This window comes from Pistacia vera, unplaced genomic scaffold (genome assembly GCF_008641045.1).
Source record: "Pistacia vera cultivar Batoury unplaced genomic scaffold, PisVer_v2 Contig628, whole genome shotgun sequence".
NCBI classification, from domain to species: domain Eukaryota; kingdom Viridiplantae; phylum Streptophyta; class Magnoliopsida; order Sapindales; family Anacardiaceae; genus Pistacia; species Pistacia vera.
Genome location: NW_022196477.1, coordinates 761,635 through 783,767, shown reverse-complemented (window position 1 = coordinate 783,767; position 22,133 = coordinate 761,635). Strand labels below are relative to the sequence as shown.

Genomic DNA, 22,133 nt, shown 5'->3' with positions numbered 1-22,133 from the left:
ATGCGCGCCACGTGTCGTTTCTCTAGAAGGTAGGATGTACGTGGACCAATAGTATTAACGAAACTGATCGGATCTCATCTCCCCTCTCTCGTCCACGAATTCTGATATCTACCACTTGCCTTGTTTTGATCTCCTAGCCACGTGTCGTCACTTACATGACTCTCTTTTTTACTTACCTTAAAATAATATTAAAATATTACGAAATTCATTAAAAAATTTTACAAAATTCAAGTGCTTTCTCCAGAGACCAAACTCTAGAACCTCCTCGAAGGATTTGATTTTTGTTGCTAATAGCTGCGTCGATTTACGTCACGCCTCTGTTGTCTTTGAGATCTCGATTTGATTCTTCTTCGAGAAACGCTTACTTTTGAATTTGAGGTGAGTCGTGCTTTGTTTTTTCTTACTTTGTTTTTGTAGATTCTGTTGTTGAAACTGAACTCTTTGGAGAAAGTCAAACTTGTTTTTGATAATTTTAGTAATTAGTTTTATTCTATTTTAGGGTGATTTATGTGGTGTTTGGTTGCTGAGAAAATTTTAGGAGAAATGAGAGGTAAATTGGTGTTTCAAATTGATTTTAAAATTAGATCTTTGCTTTGTTTGGTTTGTTTTGGTGTTGTGGTAGCTTGGAAAAATCTGGAATATATTAGGTTGAAATTTTTTGCAAGAGAAAAATAAAGAATCAAAACTAATGGCTTAAAATTTGGGAGTTCAGAATAATTTTTAGGTTTTGGTTTTAACGTGAATAAGTCAAGAAAGGGCTGAGAATTGGGGCTCTTCTGGTTGGTGTAAACGGTAATCCGTGAACAGCATCAATATATGTGTTTCATTTGATGTCCGACTCTTATATAGTGAATAAAGTGGTCTAGTTAGTACAAACATTGTATAGGCTGTACAGGGATTAGGACTTCAAAAAAGAAAACCTTGACCTAGTAAAAGCGTAAAGGCTTTGAGTTGAAGCTGAGGAGTAAAATTTTTGACCATCAGGAATTTGTAGAATGTTATAGAGTTGATTAAAATATGGAAACATCATAATATGTAGGAGCCACCAGAATTACAGCTTACTCTTAAGCCATTTGGGTGGACTATGAGGTGCAGAAACATTTCTTTTTGTTAATATTATGCTTTCTTTCAATAGATTGAATGAGTTTTTCTAAACTTTCTGTTTCAGTCTCTTGTGCATTAAAACTTTTATTTGGCATAACCATGAGGAAAGTTGAGCTATTTTATATTTTTGTTAAAGTGAGTCCATTTATTATCCATACATTTATTGAGCTAGATGGAGACAACATAAAATTTCATACTGAATTTTTTTTTTTCGGTTATTTGATGAATAATCATTTAATGTTAGGTCTTTTGTGACTAGAATTGGGCGCTATATTTACAATACCTGTTTACTGTTTTGGTTTCCAATTCAGAAACATAGTTGGGAGATATATTTTTGTCGCATAAACATGAAGTTGGATCAGGCAATATCATGCGTCTTTAGTGGTGGGTAAAGACCTCAGAGGGATGTCTGACTTGTGCATTTATGAGGTAGGCTTTCCTCTTGGACAACATTATATCTTTATGTGTGTACATGTGTTTAGTTTATTTCCATTTGATAGTATTGTAATATTATATTCCCATGTATCATGTTTGTGGATTGTTTTTTGTTGATGGTTTCAGGTTGAGATTCTAATTTTCTTATCAATCACTGCTATAGATAGGAAGTTCTGATCTATCTTTAGAAGAGAAATTTATAACCTCTCTGGAACATGTAAACTCATCTATAAGGTTTATAAGAGGCATTTGTATCTCAAAAAAATGCCTTTTAGTCAATAATAATAATATAAAAAAACATATTACTTTCAAAGAATTTGAATTACATATAGTATTATATTAATACTTTTGGGTTTTTCTTTGAGTACCCATCTTCTCTTTGTTTTATACGTGAAATTTTTTTTGAAGGATCTACATATGTATAGATATTTTTTATAGAAGCATTGGTTAACTCTTTTAGCCTTTTGCGATGTGTTTGATGAAGTGAACATTTTGAGTAGAGAGATAACACTGACTACAACTTCATGGACTGAAATCCTTTAGATAGCACAATTTAGTTTTTAAGTAACTGGATCAGTCTTTATAAATTAGATAAAGTACCACTGTTTGCAACAATTTTAGGGTTTAAGTCCCTTGCATTCCCTTATTTTATTTTATTTTTGAAATAAGAATTCTTTGCTTTGGCTCTGATGGTTGTGTTGTGTGATTCACTCTTTAGGTTTAAACCAATAGGTTAGAGGTTTAACACTCTTTGTGGCGACCTACTTGCATATTATGTTCTAGAACTTTTTTGATTCTGGGTTTTTTAGTTATTAACTTTTATTTTTAAAGAATGCTGCACTTTTTTGGACCTTTATATTTCACCTTGTGATACTGTTTTCCTTGTCCAAGGATACATGTTTATCATCAAATTTGGTTCCATTTCCAGTTTTTGTATAGGAAGAATGAACTCATGGAAAGAGGTGGAAGGCAGTCCTTAAAGTAAAAAGCTTTAAATTAATACACTATATAAAGCAACTCTTGCAACTATATATTCAGGTAAAAGAAAAACTATGCTAGATTTTGAACTACTGGAGCAAGAAATGCTTCATTAAATTTTATGTGATCCTTTAGATGGATTTTAACTTTACTAGACAACTTTTTCACTCTTTTGTAAGTGTCTTTTCGGTCAATGATATTGCCGTAGTTTCTTCTCACAAAAAGAAATGCTTCATTGAATATACCAACAAAGAAGAAACTTTAAGGCTTATAGCGTTCTTCTTACATGGCCTGTTAGAAAAAGGTGCAATCAACTTATGTCTATTGCCCACAAAATTTGATAATATGTGTAGAACAATCATTAATTTACTTATATTCTGATGTGGTATGTCAACTTATTTTCTTATAATTGTTATCTTGGGTGGCTTTGTATTGTGTCCTCTATTTAGTTGGATTTAATAAGTTTTTAACCTGTCGTGAACTGTTATTGACTCCTGTAAACACACAGATATGCAAATGTTTCATGCCACCCTATGCAAAATTTGATGTCTTTTTAATGGTTGTTGTTAGAGGATACTGTTTTAATTGTTTGATTGTGCTTCCAATTAGATATGAATCACTGTTTGCGTGAGGTGGGGATGGTAGCTTTGGTTTGTAGGGTTTGAAATAGTTAAACAGGTGGGATGTACATCCAAGAACAGTGATAATATTGCTTTCTGAAGTTTTAGGGTGGAAGTTGTGTAGTTTGTACTGGTAGGTTGGTCTTATAGGACTACTATTTAAGGAATTTCAAATCAGGGATTGCAGGAAGTTAGAGAAAGTGGTAGAGAGAATTGAAGTGAAATAGTATAAGGAAAAGGATAGAACAAGGGTGTTATCATTTTGCAAAATTTATAAAGGCCACATTTTTTTTACCTTACTGTACCCTTTCATGACTTTTGGCAGATTTAAATTCATTTTTTACTGTATAGGTCTAAAGTTGCTGGGTTAAATTCATTTTATGAAATCAAGTAAGTTACAACTTCAGTTGGTGTTGCCATGTTGGACATGGGCGCTATTTTCTTACTTTGGCACCAAGTTTTCATGGTCTTAATAAAGGGTTAAGAGATAAATAATATACTTGTGCTATTGTTGCTTACTTCAATACCAAGCTTTTTTAGGTCAAATATGAGGGAGTGAGAGATAAATAATACCTTTATAACTGAATTCATTATTATTATATTTCTTTTCCATGCTTCATGGGTTATCTTTTATGTAGAGTCAATACAAATACCAAATATCTCTTGTAGAAGAAAGAGTAGCAGCTATAATCTTGACTCGTAAATCCTTATTCTAATTTTCTGTTCACTAAATTTGTACTCCATTATTTGTGAGAAGACTTTCTAGGTTATTAATTATGCAAACATTAATGCTGTGCTTAGTAGCATTGAATTAAAGACTTGGAACTAGAAATCGCTGGCTTTTAATGATTCATGAGAAGGATTGTCTTCAATTGCAATTCTATGCTCAATTTTGTGCTTCCAATATAACCTGATTTTACTTCCTTGGTTTTATGCCTTCTCTATAGTTTATGATCCAAGTGAATTTAAAAATGAACATTATATTCTTGAATTCATTTTGTAGGATGTTCATTCTATATAGACTCACTAAGATTCAATTATATTTGATTATCATTATGAGTTATAGGCATGCCATGTTGCCTTCTTAATGGCAAGTTTCCTGTCCAACACAACCCTTTTTATACCTCAAACAAGTTAACTTCTAGTTTTTTGTCATTCTAGCAAATTTTATCACTCAATTGTTATTAAGTTAACTACAGTTAACAAACGTCTTTTCTCTCCTTAGTTTTGGTTCTTTTTCTTTTCCACGAAATCATTAAATACTAAAGAATTCAGTGACTGGTGGAGGGCATATTGTGGATGGCCTCTACAATCTTGGTTGTGGATAACAAGTTTGTGTTGCTACTCGTTGTTGTAAAGTTAAAAAAGAAAAAAAGTTATTTATAAATTCTCATCTCTATTTACAGTTTGTGAACTATTAAACTATTTCCATCGGTTAGATCTTCCTTTTTTTTTTTTTAAAAAAAAAAAAGCCTTTTACTATAAATATGGTGCTTGTTATCATGCAAGTATCATGGAGTCTTCTTTTTTCATGGTTCACTATAAATATGGTGCTTGTTATCATGCAATTAGCATGGAGTCTTCTTCTTTCATGGTTCACCTCTGCTGGTCACCCTACTCTAGTTATTCATCCAAATATAGGAAACTTATTTTATTTACAAGTTGATTGAATTCTTAAATGTTATCACTTAAGTGAGTATTGTGTTATAAGCTCATCTTCTGAAATTCTTGTTACAATTTCATGCCTCCAGTTTGGTCCTTTCTAGGTGTTGAATGTAGGCATCTGTTTGCATATGCTCTTTATTTGTTATGAATGATCCTGCTCAGTCTGCATGCCATATTATATGCCATCTAGCATTTAAGCTCATATACCAAAGCAAAATGATGTGGTTAAGCATACAGTATGATTCATCTGAAGTTTGAAAATAAGAATTTATGTGGAACATTATTGGATATGCATCTGATATTATAAACTTTGTGTGACAATTAGATTAGGCTTTTGCCTTGAATTGTTTCTATTCATGTGCTAGTTTGTTTTCGCTTTACCTTTTACAGCCTATATTGAATGTTATTGTGAGGAATTTTCCATTACTTATTGGCAGGAGGCTCTAACAAAGAAATTACTGCCATTTAGCTAATTTGAAATTGGCATATGTTCCTATTTCAGCTGGATATATTTTATGAAGTTACAAGTGGGTTCATATAACGGTGTTGAGCCCGTTGCGTTGCTTTTCTTGATTAACAGAGGTTGCTTTATGTAGCCACTCTTGATTTTTTTTATCGACTGTCTTGTGAATCCATTGGCCTGGCTATGATATTAGTTGTTTTCTGTTTAATCACTTTTCTTAACTGTTTTTTGTATTGTGAGGAATTTTTTCTTACCATCAAAATTTTTGTTTCTTACTCCATGCTGAATAATTCCTTTAACTCCATGCTTAACTTGCTGCTCATTAGCCTTGACGGCTGCTGACTATTCCGTCGAATAAACTTTGGCAACGAAAATGAGCATTTTGAAATTAAAAAAATAATTCTTTCTACCCTGAAATATTTATAACATCTAATGTTTCTATTGTATTCACCCTGAATGTTGCAGCAAGCATATCGATGAGTATCTTGTACAAATAGAGTACTACTCTATTGTGGTTCTTTGGTTTGATATATTCTCTTTGATTTTTTTGTTACGATGTGCTATTAAGGTTCAAAGGCTTTTCTTCATTTCCTTTGATGATTAGTTTTTTCTTTGGCTGCAGTTATTGTGATTGATCTCAATGAAACTGGGATTGATTGCGACTGTATTAATCTGTTTTCGTGCATTAAGTGCCTTTTTTTTTTTAATCATGCCTTGTAAATTTCAGCTTCTTATGCTTACTTGGAAGCATTATACTTTCAGACTTAAAAAACTGTCCATTTATGGTTCAATGTTAGTTTGCAGGGATGCTATCTATTAAGGGGCTGGTTTACCTCTTCAATTACTTTGTCAAGTTGATTTTGATAATAAAGACATTTTCTGAATTTTAATGTTAGTGAAAGAATATCTATTTTTCTGCATGTATGCTTTTATGTAGTTCATGTGTATATGAAGGTTATGAGCATTTGGTTCTGCGTTTGATTTTATTGTAATTCCTAGCAAGTATTTTCTATTATGATTTGGGAGAATAAGACTATATACATTGTATCATTCATTTACCTCTGATGTTTTTACATTTAAATATATTAATTTACTATGTTTACAATTTATTGTTGTTAGTGCTTTATCACCATTTGTGAAATGTTTATCTGTTAAGCAGACAGAATTTTTACACTGAAATGTAAAGATGCATCAATAATATGATCACTGTATGCTTGTTGTTTTTAGGACAAAATTATAACTTCTTACACATTTGCTAGGCATTTTTTTGTTTAATTCTTATCATACGGGCTTGCAGTGAATATTATGTGGCTTCTAGACTAATGGATGTATACTTACTGTCTTCCTTCCCACTACTTTTTTCTCTAGGTTATATTTCTATCTACAACGAAGAGTTCACTGACAATTTCTTGATTATGACTACATGTGTGTTAATGATCCAGATTGAAGATAATCTGTGGGATGAATTTGGTGCAAGTGATGATCATATAGTGCCTCATCCCAGTAACGAATATCTGGACCAGTATGCAACTCAGGGTGATGGCCGAAAGAAATCACGATATGAAGTGACTGGTTTTACAAGCATTGCTGATAACTTAACTATATACGGTATTCAGGGAAAGGAGGAAAACGACTTACTGTTTATGTCCAAGAAGGATAAGATGTTGGAAAAGGGTTCATGGTCTGACACACAGGATGGTGTATTTCCTGCTTCGCGTGATAGTGACACAGCCAAAGAAGTGACAAGTGAAGCATCTGATGGTGCTAGGATGTCAAGTCAAGGATCAAAAAGTGGCACTGTATCTAAGCTGGGTGAGTTCAGTGAAGAGAATCATATCTTGGGTGACAGATGTGTATCAGAGGATGATAATGTATACTGTTATCCACTCAATCACATTTCCCAAGCGGATAATGATCTCAGCTTTCTTGATAGTGATCGTGAAGACAAAGAAAGCAGTGATCTCTTGTATTATGGCTGGTCTGATATAGGAAATTTTGAAGACGTGGACAGGATGTTTAGGTAGTCTACAAATGTCTCTTTCTTTTTCTGAAAATTTTCTAAACCCTTTTTTTTTCTTTTATGAAGTTTTATCACAACTAAATCTCTACTGTTTTGTGTATGTTGTAGGGTACTCTAATTTTGTTAATGAACACATTTGTTTTGTTCATGCAGAAGTTGTGATGCAACGTTTGGGTTGGGCAGTCTTAGTAATGAAGACGATTTGTGTTGGTTTTCACCTACAAATGCTGCTGAAGGATCTGAAGATATATTGAAGTCGGGCTCAGAATTCAATGGCTTTCCAGAACATCAAGAAGCTTCAGGGGAAAATGGTGCAGGTGCTTCAACTGATGATTCCAACAAGAAAATTTTGGGTGCTGGAGAAAAAATAAATTTCAAATCTCTGGATACTGATGATTCTGGTCTTAATCACTTGTCATCCGTGAATGGATTAGATACACAATCAGAAAGTGCAGATGACTTGATGGTTAATGAGAAGGTCAGTGGACTATATGTGCTTGTAAATGACTGCTAGGCTATTTCAAACTTTACTGTATTCTTATCACTGTTAGGGTATAAATATCCACATTTTTTTCTGTGATAGAAAACTTTGAGGCTCTTTTACTACTTTTTCCACCATGATGAGGTCAATGGTGACAGTTTCATGAAAGATAAAATCCATTTTAACATTCTAGTGAAATCCCTGTTATTCCCTAGTTATTCTGAAGTGATTAATGGATTATACTCCTTAAATATTTTGACTGCATTCATGTTGTTCTAGTTGGCAGCTACTTACAGTGTCAGGACCAGCTTCCCTATTAGTTCTTAAGATTATTGGCTGGTTGTGTCCGATTCCTTTACAGAATTATAATCTGATCAACTTTTGAAGATAAATTTGCATTCGATTTGTATTATTTATTTATTTTTCTAAGAGGTGGTTTGCAAGTTGTCGTTCATCCATGTGAACCTTGGTAGCAGTATTCTATACTGGAGCTTTATTACATAATGTGATTCTGCTATTGTATGACAGGTCAATGTACAAAAAAGGCAGCTGAAGCAGCAGAACAAATCAGATGGAAAACGAAAAGATCGACATGTGGAAAATGGCTCATTTCAGCATTATGATGAACTAAAGCAATTTACTGACCTGAAGCATCTATTTGGAGATTCATCCCCTCAAGTCTTCTCTCCATCTGGTCTTCAGCCACATAAACAAAACACAAAACAAAATTCGTTGAATTATATGGAGACACACATTCCTTACATGTGCATAGACTACAGTCATCCTTCTGATCAAATTTCTGTCTGTCCAACTCCATCCGGTACCAAATTTGAAAACAATACTCACATTTCTCCTTCTCAGAAGGAGTCTTCATATGCATCAAATCAGGTGCAGTCCATGGAGAGCTCTCATGGCCTTCCATTTGAGGCTCCTTCTGTGACAACAAATGAGAAGAGAGAAAAGCTGTTTCACTGCCAGGATTTACAAGCGCCATTCAGTGGGAATTTCAAACATGCAAATGTTGCTGGTCCAGTGGAATTTTGTAGTTCTCTCTCAGTTCAGAAGCAAGTCCATCAGTCAGAACTTGGGATGGAAGGTAATAGTGAAGTTGACGGAGTTAGCATTAAAGTTCCTGCAGAATTTGACTCTTCAAATGGACAAGAGAGCTCTTGCATGAGCTCCGTGCTGGATGAAATCTCTTTGGAAGCAACCAGTTTTCGTCAGCTTCAGCAAGTTATGGAAAAGGTATATCAGTTTGAAAAACTTTAACCATATATCTCAATTCTTGGGATATCTGCCTTTGAATCTGGATTGGCATCAGTAGGTTTCTTAATTATGATATTATGGTGCATGTGAGGTTTGGATGAGGTAAATGTGTGTGCATTGTGTCTTGTTCATGAAACCTGATGTGTCTTTATGTATGTCTCTGTCTGTGCATGTATTGTGTTACAACTCTGCTTGATTTCACAAATTCTGCTTAGAAATATCAAATGGCATAAAACAAGATTTAGGATATGTAAAAGAAAAACCTTTCTCAACCCTATTGTTGGCATTGCTTAATTCCATTATTAGCAAAGCTGAAAATTATTAACTTTTGCATTTGATGTTTAGCCTTGTTATAGATACAATAATGCCAGTCAATGAGAAGTTATAAGCAATAGAATAAACTTTTATAAAGCTTTAAACCAATAAAAGGTAGCACATTAGCAAAGTGCATTAACTTTAAGCTCAAAGTTTCTTCAATGAAATTTTAAATGATAAAAGGGTTGAAAATTATAAGCTAGTGTATTATCTATGGTATATTGGGAATAGAATGTAAGGCTTTGGGTAATACACTGAGAGATTTGGAAGTGGGTTTTAGAGGGAACAAAAGCCAGAGCAATAAAGGTAAAAACCATCTTGGCAATAGTGATTTAGTGGGACTTGTTTTCTCTTATCTCATTTTGGAGTAGTCAAAGATGGGGTTGTAAGAGTGATTAAATTGTTTATGCTGATTTGTTTTTGACCTTTGAGGCTACAACTTTAGGGAATTATAGGCTGGAAAACATTATTTATTCTATTTTTTATTTTTTAAGATAAGAAGAAAGCTTGAAACCGAACTCTCTTTCACTATCAAGGTGGTCACAGCATTTATTCTTTAGAAGTTGCTGATGCACTAATTGACACACCAATTATTGTAGTTGTGGGAATTAATAAAAATGGTTTGTAGTCCCAAGATTGTAATTTTATAAGTTTCTACTAAGTTCATCGTGAGAACATAGAAAACAAGGCTTGCTAATTAGTTTAGGAAAATTTATGGCTGTTTTATCTCTTAAAGGTTTAATCATTTGGAAGACTTTTATGTGTAATTAAGATGTGTCCTCAACCTAATGGAGCCAAGATTTCTTAAGGAGAAATCAAGATTTCATTAGCCAAGGGACTGAAATTACTCTAAGCACTAATGGAGCCAAGATTTCTCAAGGAGAAATCAAGGCCAATATTTTAGGAGGAGAAATCAAGGAAAAACAAAACTAGTTGAATATTATGAACTCTAATGAAAAATCTGAATTTTGTTATTTTCTGGCAATCTGATTTCTTGAGTGAACACTACCCTCCTTTTATAGCCCTAGCCTACTACAATATTCTGGGTAAATTTTAAGCTTCCTAGATTAATCACTGTATGCTTGTTGTTTTTAGGACAAAATTATAACTTCTTACACATTTGCTAGGCATTTGTTTGTTTAATTCTTATCATACGGGCTTGCAGTGAATATTATGTGGCTTCTAGACTAATGGATGTATACTTACTGTCTTCCTTCCCACTACTTTTTTCTCTAGGTTATATTTCTATCTGCAACGAAGAGTTCACTGACAATTTCTTGATTATGACTACATGTGTGTTAATGATCCAGATTGAAGATAATCTGTGGGATGAGTTTGGTGCAAGTGATGATCATATAGTGCCTCATCCCAGTAATGAATATGTGGACCAGTATGCAACTCAGGGTGATGGCCGAAAGAAATCACGATATGAAGTGACTGGTTTTACAAGCATTGCTGATAACTCAACTATATACGGTATTCAGGGAAAGGAGGAAAACGACTTACTGTTTATGTCCAAGAAGGATAAGATGTTGGAAAAGGGTTCATGGTCTGACACACAGGATGGTGTATTTCCTGCTTCGCGTGATAGTGACACAGCCAAAGAAGTGACAAGTGAAGCATCTGATGGTGCTAGGATGTCAAGTCAAGGATCAAAAAGTGGCACTGTAGCTAAGCTGGGTGAGTTCAGTGAAGAGAATCATATCTTGGGTGACAGATGTGTATCAGAGGATGATAATGTATACTGTTATCCACTCAATCACATTTCCCAAGCGGATAATGATCTCAGCTTTCTTGATAGTGATCGTCAAGACAAAGAAAGCAGTGATCTCTTGTATTATGGCTGGGCTGATATAGGAAATTTTGAAGACGTGGACAGGATGTTTAGGTAGTCTACAAATGTCTCTTTCTTTTTCTGAAAATTTTCTAAACCCTTTTTTTTTCTTTTATGAAGTTTTATCACAACTAAATCTCTACTGTTTTGTGTATGTTGTAGGGTACTCTAATTTTGTTAATGAACACATTTGTTTTGTTCATGCAGAAGTTGTGATTCAACGTTTGGGTTGGGCAGTCTTAGTAATGAACAGGATTTGTGTTGGTTTTCACCTACAAATGCTGCTGAAGGATCTGAAGATATATTGAAGTCGGGCTCAGAATTCAATGGCTTTCCAGAACATCAAGAAGCTTCAGGGGAAAATGGTGCAGGTGCTTCAACTGATGATTCCAACAAGAAAATTTTGGGTGCTGGAGAAAAAATAAATTTCAAATCTCTGGATACTGATGATTCTGGTCTTAATCACTTGTCATTCGTGAATGGATTAGATACACAATCAGAAAGTGCAGATGACTTGATGGTTAATGAGAAGGTCAGTGGACTATATGTGCTTGTAAATGACTGCTAGGCTATTTCAAACTTTACTGTATTCTTATCACTGTTAGGGTATAAATATCCACATTTTTTTCTGTGATAGAAAACTTTGAGGCTCTTTTACTACTTTTTCCACCATGATGAGGTCAATGGTGACAGTTTCATGAAAGATAAAATCCATTTTAACATTCTAGTGAAATCCCTGTTATTCCCTAGTTATTCTGAAGTGATTAATGGATTATACTCCTTAAATATTTTGACTGCATTCATGTTGTTCTAGTTGGCAGCTACTTACAGTGTCAGGACCAGCTTCCCTATTAGTTCTTAAGATTATTGGCTGGTTGTGTCCGATTCCTTTACAGAATTATAATCTGATCAACTTTTGAAGATAAATTTGCATTCGATTTGTATTATTTATTTATTTTTCTAAGAGGTGGTTTGCAAGTTGTCGTTCATCCATGTGAACCTTGGTAGCAGTATTCTATACTGGAGCTTTATTACATAATGTGATTCTGCTATTGTATGACAGGTCAATTTGCAAAAAAGGCAGCTGAAGCAGCAGAACAAATCAGATGGAAAACGAAAAGATCGACATGTGGAAAATGGCTCATTTCAGCATTATGATGAACTAAAGCAATTTACTGACCTGAAGCATCTATTTGGAGATTCTTCCCTTCAAGTCTTCTCTCCATCTGGTCTTCAGCCACATAAACAAAACACAAAACAAAATTCGTTGAATTATATGGAGACACACATTCCTTACATGCGCATAGACTACAGTCATCCTTCTGATCAAATTTCTGTCTGTCCAACTCCATCCGGTACCAAATTTGAAAACAATACTCACATTTCTCCTTCTCAGAAGGAGTCTTCATATGCATCAAATCAGGTGCAGTCCATGGAGAGCTCTCATGGCCTTCCATTTGAGGCTCCTTCTGTGACAACAAATGAGAAGAGAGAAAAGCTGTTTCACTGCCAGGATTTACAAGCGCCATTCAGTGGGAATTTCAAACATGCAAATGTTGCTGGTCCAGTGGAATTTTGTAGTTCTCTCTCAGTTCAGAAGCAAGTCCATCAGTCAGAACTTGGGATGGAAGGTAATAGTGAAGTTGACGGAGTTAGCATTAAAGTTCCTGCAGAATTTGACTCTTCAAATGGACAAGAGAGCTCTTGCATGAGCTCCGTGCTGGATGAAATCTCTTTGGAAGCAACCAGTTTTCGTCAGCTTCAGCAAGTTATGGAAAAGGTATATCAGTTTGAAAAACTTTAACCATATATCTCAATTCTTGGGATATCTGCCGTTGAATCTGGATTGGCATCAGTAGGTTTCTTAATTACGATATTACGGTGCATGTGAGGTTTGGATGAGGTAAATGTGTGTGCATTGTGTCTTGTTCATGAAACCTGATGTGTCTTTATGTATGTCTCTGTCTGTGCATGTATTGTGTTACAACTCTGCTTGATTTCACAAATTCTGCTTAGAAATATCAAATGGCATAAAACAAGATTTAGGATATGTAAAAGAAAAACCTTTCTCAACCCTATTGTTGGCATTGCTTAATTCCATTATTAGCAAAGCTGAAAATTATTAACTTTTGCATTTGATGTTTAGCCTTGTTATAGATACAATAATGCCAGTCAATGAGAAGTTATAAGCAATAGAATAAACTTTTATAAAGCTTTAAACCAATAAAAGGTAGCACATTAGCAAAGTGCATTAACTTTAAGCTCAAAGTTTCTTCAATGAAATTTTAAATGATAAAAGGGTTGAAAATTATAAGCTAGTGTATTATCTATGGTATATTGGGAATAGAATGTAAGGCTTTGGGTAATACACTGAGAGATTTGGAAGTGGGTTTTAGAGGGAACAAAAGCCAGAGCAATAAAGGTAAAAACCATCTTGGCAATAGTGATTTAGTGGGACTTGTTTTCTCTTATCTCATTTTGGAGTAGTCAAAGATGGGGTTGTAAGAGTGATTAAATTGTTTATGCTGATTTGTTTTTGACCTTTGAGGCTACAACTTTAGGGAATTATAGGCTGGAAAACATTATTTATTCTATTTTTTATTTTTTAAGATAAGAAGAAAGCTTGAAACCGAACTCTCTTTCACTATCAAGGTGGTCACAGCATTTATTCTTTAGAAGTTGCTGATGCACTAATTGACACACCAATTATTGTAGTTGTGGGAATTAATAAAAATGGTTTGTAGTCCCAAGATTGTAATTTTATAAGTTTCTACTAAGTTCATCGTGAGAACATAGAAAACAAGGCTTGCTAATTAGTTTAGGAAAATTTATGGCTGTTTTATCTCTTAAAGGTTTAATCATTTGGAAGACTTTTATGTGTAATTAAGATGTGTCCTCAACCTAATGGAGCCAAGATTTCTTAAGGAGAAATCAAGATTTCATTAGCCAAGGGACTGAAATTACTCTAAGCACTAATGGAGCCAAGATTTCTTAAGGAGAAATCAAGGCCTATATTTTAGGAGGAGAAATCAAGGAAAAACAAAACTAGTTGAATATTATGAACTCTAATGAAAAATCTGAATTTTGTTACTTTCTGGCAATCTGATTTCTTGAGTGAACACTATCCTCCTTTTATAGCCCTAGCCTACTACAATATTCTGGGTAAATTTTAAGCTTCCTAGATTAAAAACCCTTCTACAATATTTTTGGTAATTATAAAGCTTGTTAGGATACATTTAAAACTCTACTTTTTCTATACTTCATTTACTATCTTGGTAATTATAAAGCTTGTTAGGATACATTTAAAACTCTACTTTTTCTATACTTCATTTACTATCTTTTTGCAAAAACAAGGTTGAATTTTGCCTCAAAACTATCTTTCGTGCATTTTGACTTATCTATTTATTAATTAAAAATCATTTCCTATATTCTTTTAATGTCTGCATCAAGAACATGCTTCAAATATTAAAGATACTAAGATGTAACTCAAATCTTTTAATTGTATCATTAGTCATGAAAATTATTTTCAGTTGACAAACCAAACAAGCCAAAAAGATGAAATATTCAATAAAGTATGAGATATATATATCCGTTTTAGAAAAAAAAAAAATATCATCTGTTATCTATGTGGGGCATTTAGACAGTTAGTGTATGTTTGGTCCGCAACATTGTATAGTACAAAAAGCATTTTATTGTACTTGATAATACTATACAATGTTTGGTGGAAATTTTGCACTTGTATCAGCTAATGCAATGTACAAGGCCTAATGCATCAAAATGAATATTGCATGCGTAATGAACTCCTTGGATATCATTTATGTTAAAACTGAGAGAATGAGGGATATGACGAACTATTTCAGATTCCATGTAGGTTAATCTCTGCCTATATATGATAAATGGGATACAATCGATAAAGAAAAATAATTTGTTATTTATGAGGGCATTATCAGTGCACGAAGTTTTATATTCGTGGACAGTGGACTTGCTTGTAGGCTGTCTGTGTAACGCACAATCAACAGTGATCAACATGCAAAACAAACACTAATGTTGTGCATATTATATGGCATACCATTTTTAGATGGGTATAGCGTAATTTGAAAAAGTTCTCATGAATGTGTTGTGAAATTCAACACATAGTCTCTTATTCTCATTTTTCTAAAGAGTGTCAACAATTTATGCAAGCATCTATGCTGTTCATACTCATTAATGTGTTGTGAATACTTTCATAATTTCAAATTGAGTTGCAGATTTTGATATTTGAAACTATATGGCATAGTCTCTTATTCTCATTTTTCTAAAGATTGTTAACAAATTATGCAAGCATCTGTGCTGTTGATACTCATTAAATGTTGTCAATACTTTCATAATTTCAAATTGAATTGCATATTTTGATATTTGATATGGTAAAATATTCTATCTGTCAACTTTCATTTTAGGGGGTGTTTGGTTGGGAGTATTGAAGATTGCTGGGGTTAAGTCATCTTATATTATTTGATTACCATGTTTGGTTGTCAAGTGATATAAGATACCGGTAATCTTCAAATACCAATAGTGATTACTATTGGTAATATAGATTACCTCTATTTTCTTAGGTATTCTAAGATTACCAAGGTTATCTTTTTTTGTTACAATTCTATTCTTTATTAATAAAATTTTAGGACAATAATGCCCTTATTTTTTAATTTATTTACATGAATATGACTTTTACTAATTTTAACCCCAATTAATTAACTTTTTGGACAAAATTACCCTTGAATTCAAAAGAAATTACAGCCCACCCAAGCCACCACCCCTAGCCACTTGCCGTCGCCATCGGAATGGCGCACAGAAGGTAGAAAATGGCCGTCATGCGCCGATATGGACAGATTTGGTCGTTGACTGCCAGATCTGTCAAGTCTGGCTGGAAATGGCCATGCGGCGCACGGAGGCCATTTCCTGCCTTCCGTGCACTGTTAGGTTGCCGGAGGTCTGCGGTGGTTGCTGGCGGTCAACGGTGGTTGGGTTGTTAGGGGTGTTTTGTTGATTTTTCAAACTTTTATTATGGGGTTGTTTTTGCTAAGTTTTCAAATGCAGGGGGGGTTATATAATCCAAATAATAATCAATATTAAAAAATAATATAATAATAATAATAATATTTAATTAGGGGACAATTCAGTAATTTAAATAACATACTCACCAATTTATTCCTTCCAACCAAACATATTAATATAATATACCAACCAATTAACGAAACAGATTTTCTTAAAGATTCCCAGTTATCTTCAAGGTAATATAACCTTCCAGTAATCTAACATTCCTTGAACCAAACGCCCCCTTATAGTATTCTGCATCTATGCTAGTTGTACATTCTCTGTGTTTGTTTTGGTTCTGATTTACTAAGCTGAAGTTGTCATATTTCAGTTGGATATTAGAACAAAACTTTGCATAAGGGACAGTCTATATCGCTTGGCTAGGAGTGCAGAGCAAAGGCATAACTGTGCTAATTCGAGTGCTGGCATCATAGTTGACAGAGATGCAACTGGAGCACTGATGGCTGAAGAAACAAATAAGTATGTTATTTCACTTTTTTCTTGGTCCTTATTGTTATTTCTTATTAAGCTGCACATTCTTCTTGACTGTTTCATGCTTTTCTCAAGTTTTGCATGTGAAGAATGTTCATACAGTCTCATATATGTTGTGATATATAATGAAGCCAACACTCTGGGTTTTGGATAATTTTGTAGTTGTTGACAGGCTACTCAACATTTAATGGCTGGCTGCTTGATATACCTATAATTGGGTATATTTGGGCTCCGTTTGGTTCACTATTCTAATGGTTTTTAAAATAGTATTTTGGAAAAAGTAAAATTGAGTTGGGTTATCTTTACGAGAAAGGTAATTGTTAATGTTTTGAGTTAAATAAGGTAGAATTGAATTTTGAGAATATTGAAATAAATACATTTTTGGGCTTTTAGGATAGGATAGTGGAAAAATAGTGAAACAAATGCAGCCTTGAGTATTTGAAGTAAAACTAATGCATGAATTTTTATGTTTTTGTAGTTCCTTGCAATTTATCTGCCTTTGCTTGTTTACATGGGAAGAGAATAAGTTGCCTGGTTATCAGTATGCAATTAACCCATATGAGTATTTGTAAATTATTTTTATACTTTGATGTGACATACTTAATTCCACAATTTGTAGGATTTGGTATTCAAATCATTTTCCTTCTTTTTGTCCTATTACCAAAATCTTACCTTCAGTGAGTTCCTTATGAAGATTCTTTATTAACTTTTTTCCCTCTCTGTATCTACTCCTCCATAGTGGTTCTATAATATTTGTCTTTTAATTTCATGAATATTATACGTATTTTAGTTGTAAGTTATTTAATCCTTTTTTTTTTCCCGTGTACTCACCTCCCAAATTATTTTCTGTATAGAAAATTGGTTCAGTGTACCTAAAATATTACTGTCGAATGCTTTTCTTACCAAATCTTTCTTTTCAATCCTAGTAACAGAAGAGTAGGAATGATACTTTCTTGATTGATTTCATTTAGAGGAAAATTCTGAGTAAATAAATACACTCAAATTACTTTTATTTTTGTCTATCAATTTACCAAATATATTCAATATTATACTTTAGGATTTCTTAGGATAAGAAGTTTAGGGTCCGTTTGGTTCACTATTTACAATAGCATTTTTAGAAAATAGGATAGGATTCTGAGAAGTTTTTGGTACATTTTTTAATAGTATTTTCTGAAAATGTTTAGATTATATTTTAACCTCTTAGGTTTGTTAATTTAACTGAACACTCTTTACGGTGGATCTGGTCGGAGAAGGTCAGATCGGTGCATGACTGGCTAGATCTAATCGGTCGTGCACCATTCTAGTAGATTTTGGCCATCTTGTGACGGTGGTGGCCGATTGCTAGCAATATGTGGGCGGGTGGAGGTGTTTTTGTCAATTTTTAAACTTTTATTGTGGGATTGTTTAGTTAAATTAACAAACAAAGGGGGTTAAAAATAATTTAAATATTTTGAGTTAAATAAGATAGGATTGGATTTTGAGAATATTAAAATAAATGCATTTTTAAGATTTTAGGATAGGATAGTGGAATAGGATAGGATAGAATAAGTGTGCCAAACGGAGCCTTAAATTTTTAAAACCAGTTGTTATCTAGTTATCAAGACTTAGCTGTTATCTAGCTATTATCTAGTCTAGAGTAGAGATAATCCTTGCTGTTTTTATGTTGAATATCAGGGATTAATCTATATAAGTTCAATGTTGTATCATGCATAAGAATCATGCATAAGAATAAGAAATAAGAAAATAAATGAGTATTATTACTAGTTTCATGGTATCAGAGCAAGGTTTCTCTTGTTATTAGAATTAATGGTTAAAACGGTCATGTCCGGTGTTTGGAACTGGAGTCTGTCTTCCTCGGAGCAGTCATCTGAACAGATAGACATACAATCCTTATCATTTACTCGAGGCTGCAGTGATCAACATTCCCTTCAGATAACTGTTCATAAGCGGAATGGGAAAAATTACCTTCCATGGTCTCAAGCTATGAAGTTAGTAGTTCGTGGAAGAGGGAAATTGGGTTATCTGACTGGTACAGTCAAAGCCCCAAAGGAAGATGACCCAACTATAAAAAATGGGATGCCGAGAATAGCACAGTGATGGCATGGTTAATAAATTCAATGGAGGAGGACATCGGTCAACTCTTTTTATCCCTTCCCACTATGAAAGATATTTGGGAGACTACTAGAGATACATATTCGGATTTAGGAAATTCGGCAAAGGTATTTGAAATTAGATTAAAATTGAGAGAAATCAAACAAGGTAGTTTGACGGTAACTCAATATTTTGGCATTTTAACTATATTGTGGCAAGAACTTGATTTGTTACTTGATTTAGATTGGAATTGTTCTCAGGATAGTGTGAAGTATACAATGATGTTGGAAAAAGAAAGGGTGTTTTGAGTTTCTTTCTGGACTGAATAAGGAGCTGGATGAAGTGAGAGGGAGGGTTTTATGAAAAGAAACTGTACCTCCTATACATGAGGTGTTTTATGAAGTTGGAAGAGAGGAAAGTAGAAGGAACGTAATGATGGGAGATCCAAATCCAAGAAAACATGTAGAGTTAAAATCTTCAGCCCTTGTCTCTAAGGAACAGGGAAATCAGCCCAATCGTAATGGAGATCAGAGGATGAAAAAAAGGGGAGAAAAGGTTTGGTGTGAGTTTTTTCATCATCCAAGACACACCAAAGCAACCTGTTGGAAACTACATGGAATGCCCTCTGCCTCGAATTGGAAGTCTTATAGACCTGTAAATACAAGAGGATATCACGCTGGAGTGGAAGAAGGCACAACATCTGGAAATCATCCAAGGCCTGTACCATTCAGTAAAGAACAACTGAAACATTTGTATGAGCTATTTAATCAGTTCAATTCTAGCTGGTTTCATATACTAAGTATTGACTCCAGAATATTCTATGGATCTGGACATAATCACTAATAAGAAACAATCAGATTCTGAAGTGTCTGCTCAGATTTTAAGAAATTCTATTATTGAAGACTTGTACTCTAGCTTTACCCCACTTACCTGAGAACTTTGGACCTAAATTTATAGCTCCATATCTCCAATTTTTGTTAGTTATTTTTTCAATTTTTTCGTTAACCCTTCTTTGTTCCATTCATCCTGTACTCTGTTTAGAGTGATGGGCAATATTTTAATGCTTTTTTCAAATAAGACAAATATTAATATTAATCATTTTCCACCGCTGTTACACCCAAATAATTGTCTGCTTATCCTCTTTCTCTTCCTCTGCAACAAACAATTATGTTGGTTTATTAACATGATCAAGCACTACTTGAAATTTTCCATGGTTGCCAGCCCAAATGTTCCAAAGTTTTTGTATATATAGAAATCTTTAGCTTCTGAGAAGATAGGCGTGGAAGCTACAATTTGGGGTTTGACTCTCAAGGGAACTGAAACCTCAAACTGAAATTTTTCACTTTTTGTGATATCCAAAAGAAATAGCAGTTGGGAAAACTTGGAAAAAGATAATGCGGGAATTATTTTAGATTTTTTTTTTTTTTTTTTTTTTCATTACTAACCAAGTAGATCATGCTGTATCAGGAGTGAGCTCAGTGGATTGATGCCTTACTATTCTCCCAATCATTCAGAAAGTTGGGTATTAAAACTCAGTTCAGAATATATGTCAAAACAATTCAAGGACAAATGAATGAGTGAATATTAACTTCCATCATCAAGTACTGATGATCAATTTATATAGAGTATTTGATGAACTCGTTATCAGTTTTTTTCATTTATTTTTTTACATAAACTGAGGCTGGTAGTCTCTGCTAAGAGATAAGACTTGAAATGTGTGGTACATTAGCTTAATTTTGTAGGTTTAGAAATTTTCTCTTTCTTTCATTCTTCTCCCATATCCCCCACCTTGTTGCATGTTTTGCTAGTTAATTTTCTATAAATTTGTTCTCCTTTTCACTGATATTAGTAATTTGATTTATTCAGATGCACAGGATTTATAGATATGGAAACTGATACTAATCCTATAGACCGATCCATAGCACATCTGCTGTTTCACAGGCCCTCAGACCCAACAGTAATGCATGCCAAGGATGCGTTTTCATTTAAGTCTCAAGCGATCGTAAGCTTTTGCACATTTAATGTAGATTTTATTGACAATGCCATACTTTGTACTGTTAGGCTTATTCAGTGGATCTGACAGGTTAATGGATCTATCACCAGTCCTCCGGTGAAGGGTGAGAAACAGGTTTGCTTGGAAGACACCACCAATGATGCAGATAAACATTTTCTGACAAGTGATAACAAGTAACAAGGAGTTGTTACTTGAGCACAATTGTTGTAAAATATAATCTATTTTTGAAACACTACAATGATCATGTATAACAACATATCACAAGGCTCAACATAGGTGCCAGGTTTGATTTATCTTTCAAGCTCACTTCTTAGGTTTGTTTTGTATTCATGTCAATGCATAATAGTAACGTTTGCTATGATATAAGTGTCTGCGTGTTTGTCACTGATGTCAATATGCTGGTTTCTCTTAATTCTGTATGCAAAAATTATTGCAGCATGAACCTGATAATTTCTTTTAGTAATGAGCTGTTGTGTCCAGGCCTTTAACTGAATCTCCCATGATAGTTTATAACATGCTTATCTTCATGTTAACGTATACATTTTGGTCTAACATTTCAAATGGTTGAGTAAGATCTATTTTTTTTTTCCGAATTTTCATTTGTTACATGTGGGTTTACCTGTGACTTGTCATTCAAATTGCATCTAGTTGGGCGGATTTGAGTAAGAATAGTGTTATGGACATGATATTTTCATTTTGTTCGTCTACAATCTTTAAGTTCTGACAGTAAGGAACGATGATATAACGACTTGAGTTGTGGTGGTTTACCATAAGGTTTTCTTTTAATTTAATTAATTTATTTTTTATTTTTATGATCGGAGTGTTTGGATCAATTTATGTGTATTTCAATTAATCTTCGGAGTTTATTCCCTACAAACTCAATGTTTTAAGGTAAGTCACAATTATAGTATATAGTTCCAAGGTTCGAATGCAAAAAATCAGTGAAGGGAGTAAACTTTCTTGATTTAGACCAACCTGTAGCCTGTAGGAGTTGTTTCGACGAATTGCTATATCAATTTGAGTTGAAGGTTTGGCGTTATTTGAAATGTCTAGATCCGGTTTGTTCTTATTTGATTACTTCTGAGAACTTTATAAAGGCACATATTTCAGGTTGTATGGTTTTTAGATTTCAAGAATAGTGCAGTAATTATTTGTGCTTTAATTCGTAAGGTTGAAACACTCGAACATGTTTGGTGCTTCTGTAATTAAGACACAATTAGACACTGCAATTTCTGAATAAGTTTTGTCTTGTACTTTTGGATTAGCTCAGAAATAATTTGCTTAA

General features: G+C 33.7%; 1 protein-coding gene across 9 annotated transcripts; it reads left to right on the top strand.

Moving 5' to 3' along the window:
* Positions 1-210: 210 nt before the first annotated feature.
* On the top strand, positions 211-21,204 carry LOC116111150 (protein LNK1). Of its 9 annotated transcripts, none has more exons than XM_031397346.1 (9): positions 1,395-1,533; positions 2,468-2,577; positions 6,070-6,156; positions 6,708-7,285; positions 11,389-11,713; positions 12,245-12,961; positions 16,583-16,731; positions 20,701-20,836; positions 20,918-21,204. In XM_031397346.1, the coding sequence occupies exons 4-9, from the start codon at positions 6,909-6,911 to the stop codon at positions 21,023-21,025; spliced, it is 1,812 nt and encodes a 603-aa protein (XP_031253206.1). In that variant the 5' UTR covers positions 1,395-1,533; positions 2,468-2,577; positions 6,070-6,156; positions 6,708-6,908; the 3' UTR covers positions 21,026-21,204. The 9 variants fall into 9 exon arrangements, with proteins under 9 accessions (XP_031253202.1, XP_031253200.1, XP_031253209.1 ...); XM_031397345.1 differs by having other exon boundaries at positions 6,063-6,156; XM_031397342.1 differs by lacking the exons at positions 2,468-2,577; positions 6,070-6,156; positions 11,389-11,713; positions 12,245-12,961 and adding exons at positions 211-378; positions 7,439-7,763; positions 8,295-9,011 and having other exon boundaries at positions 1,416-1,533.
* Positions 21,205-22,133: the final 929 nt, after the last annotated feature.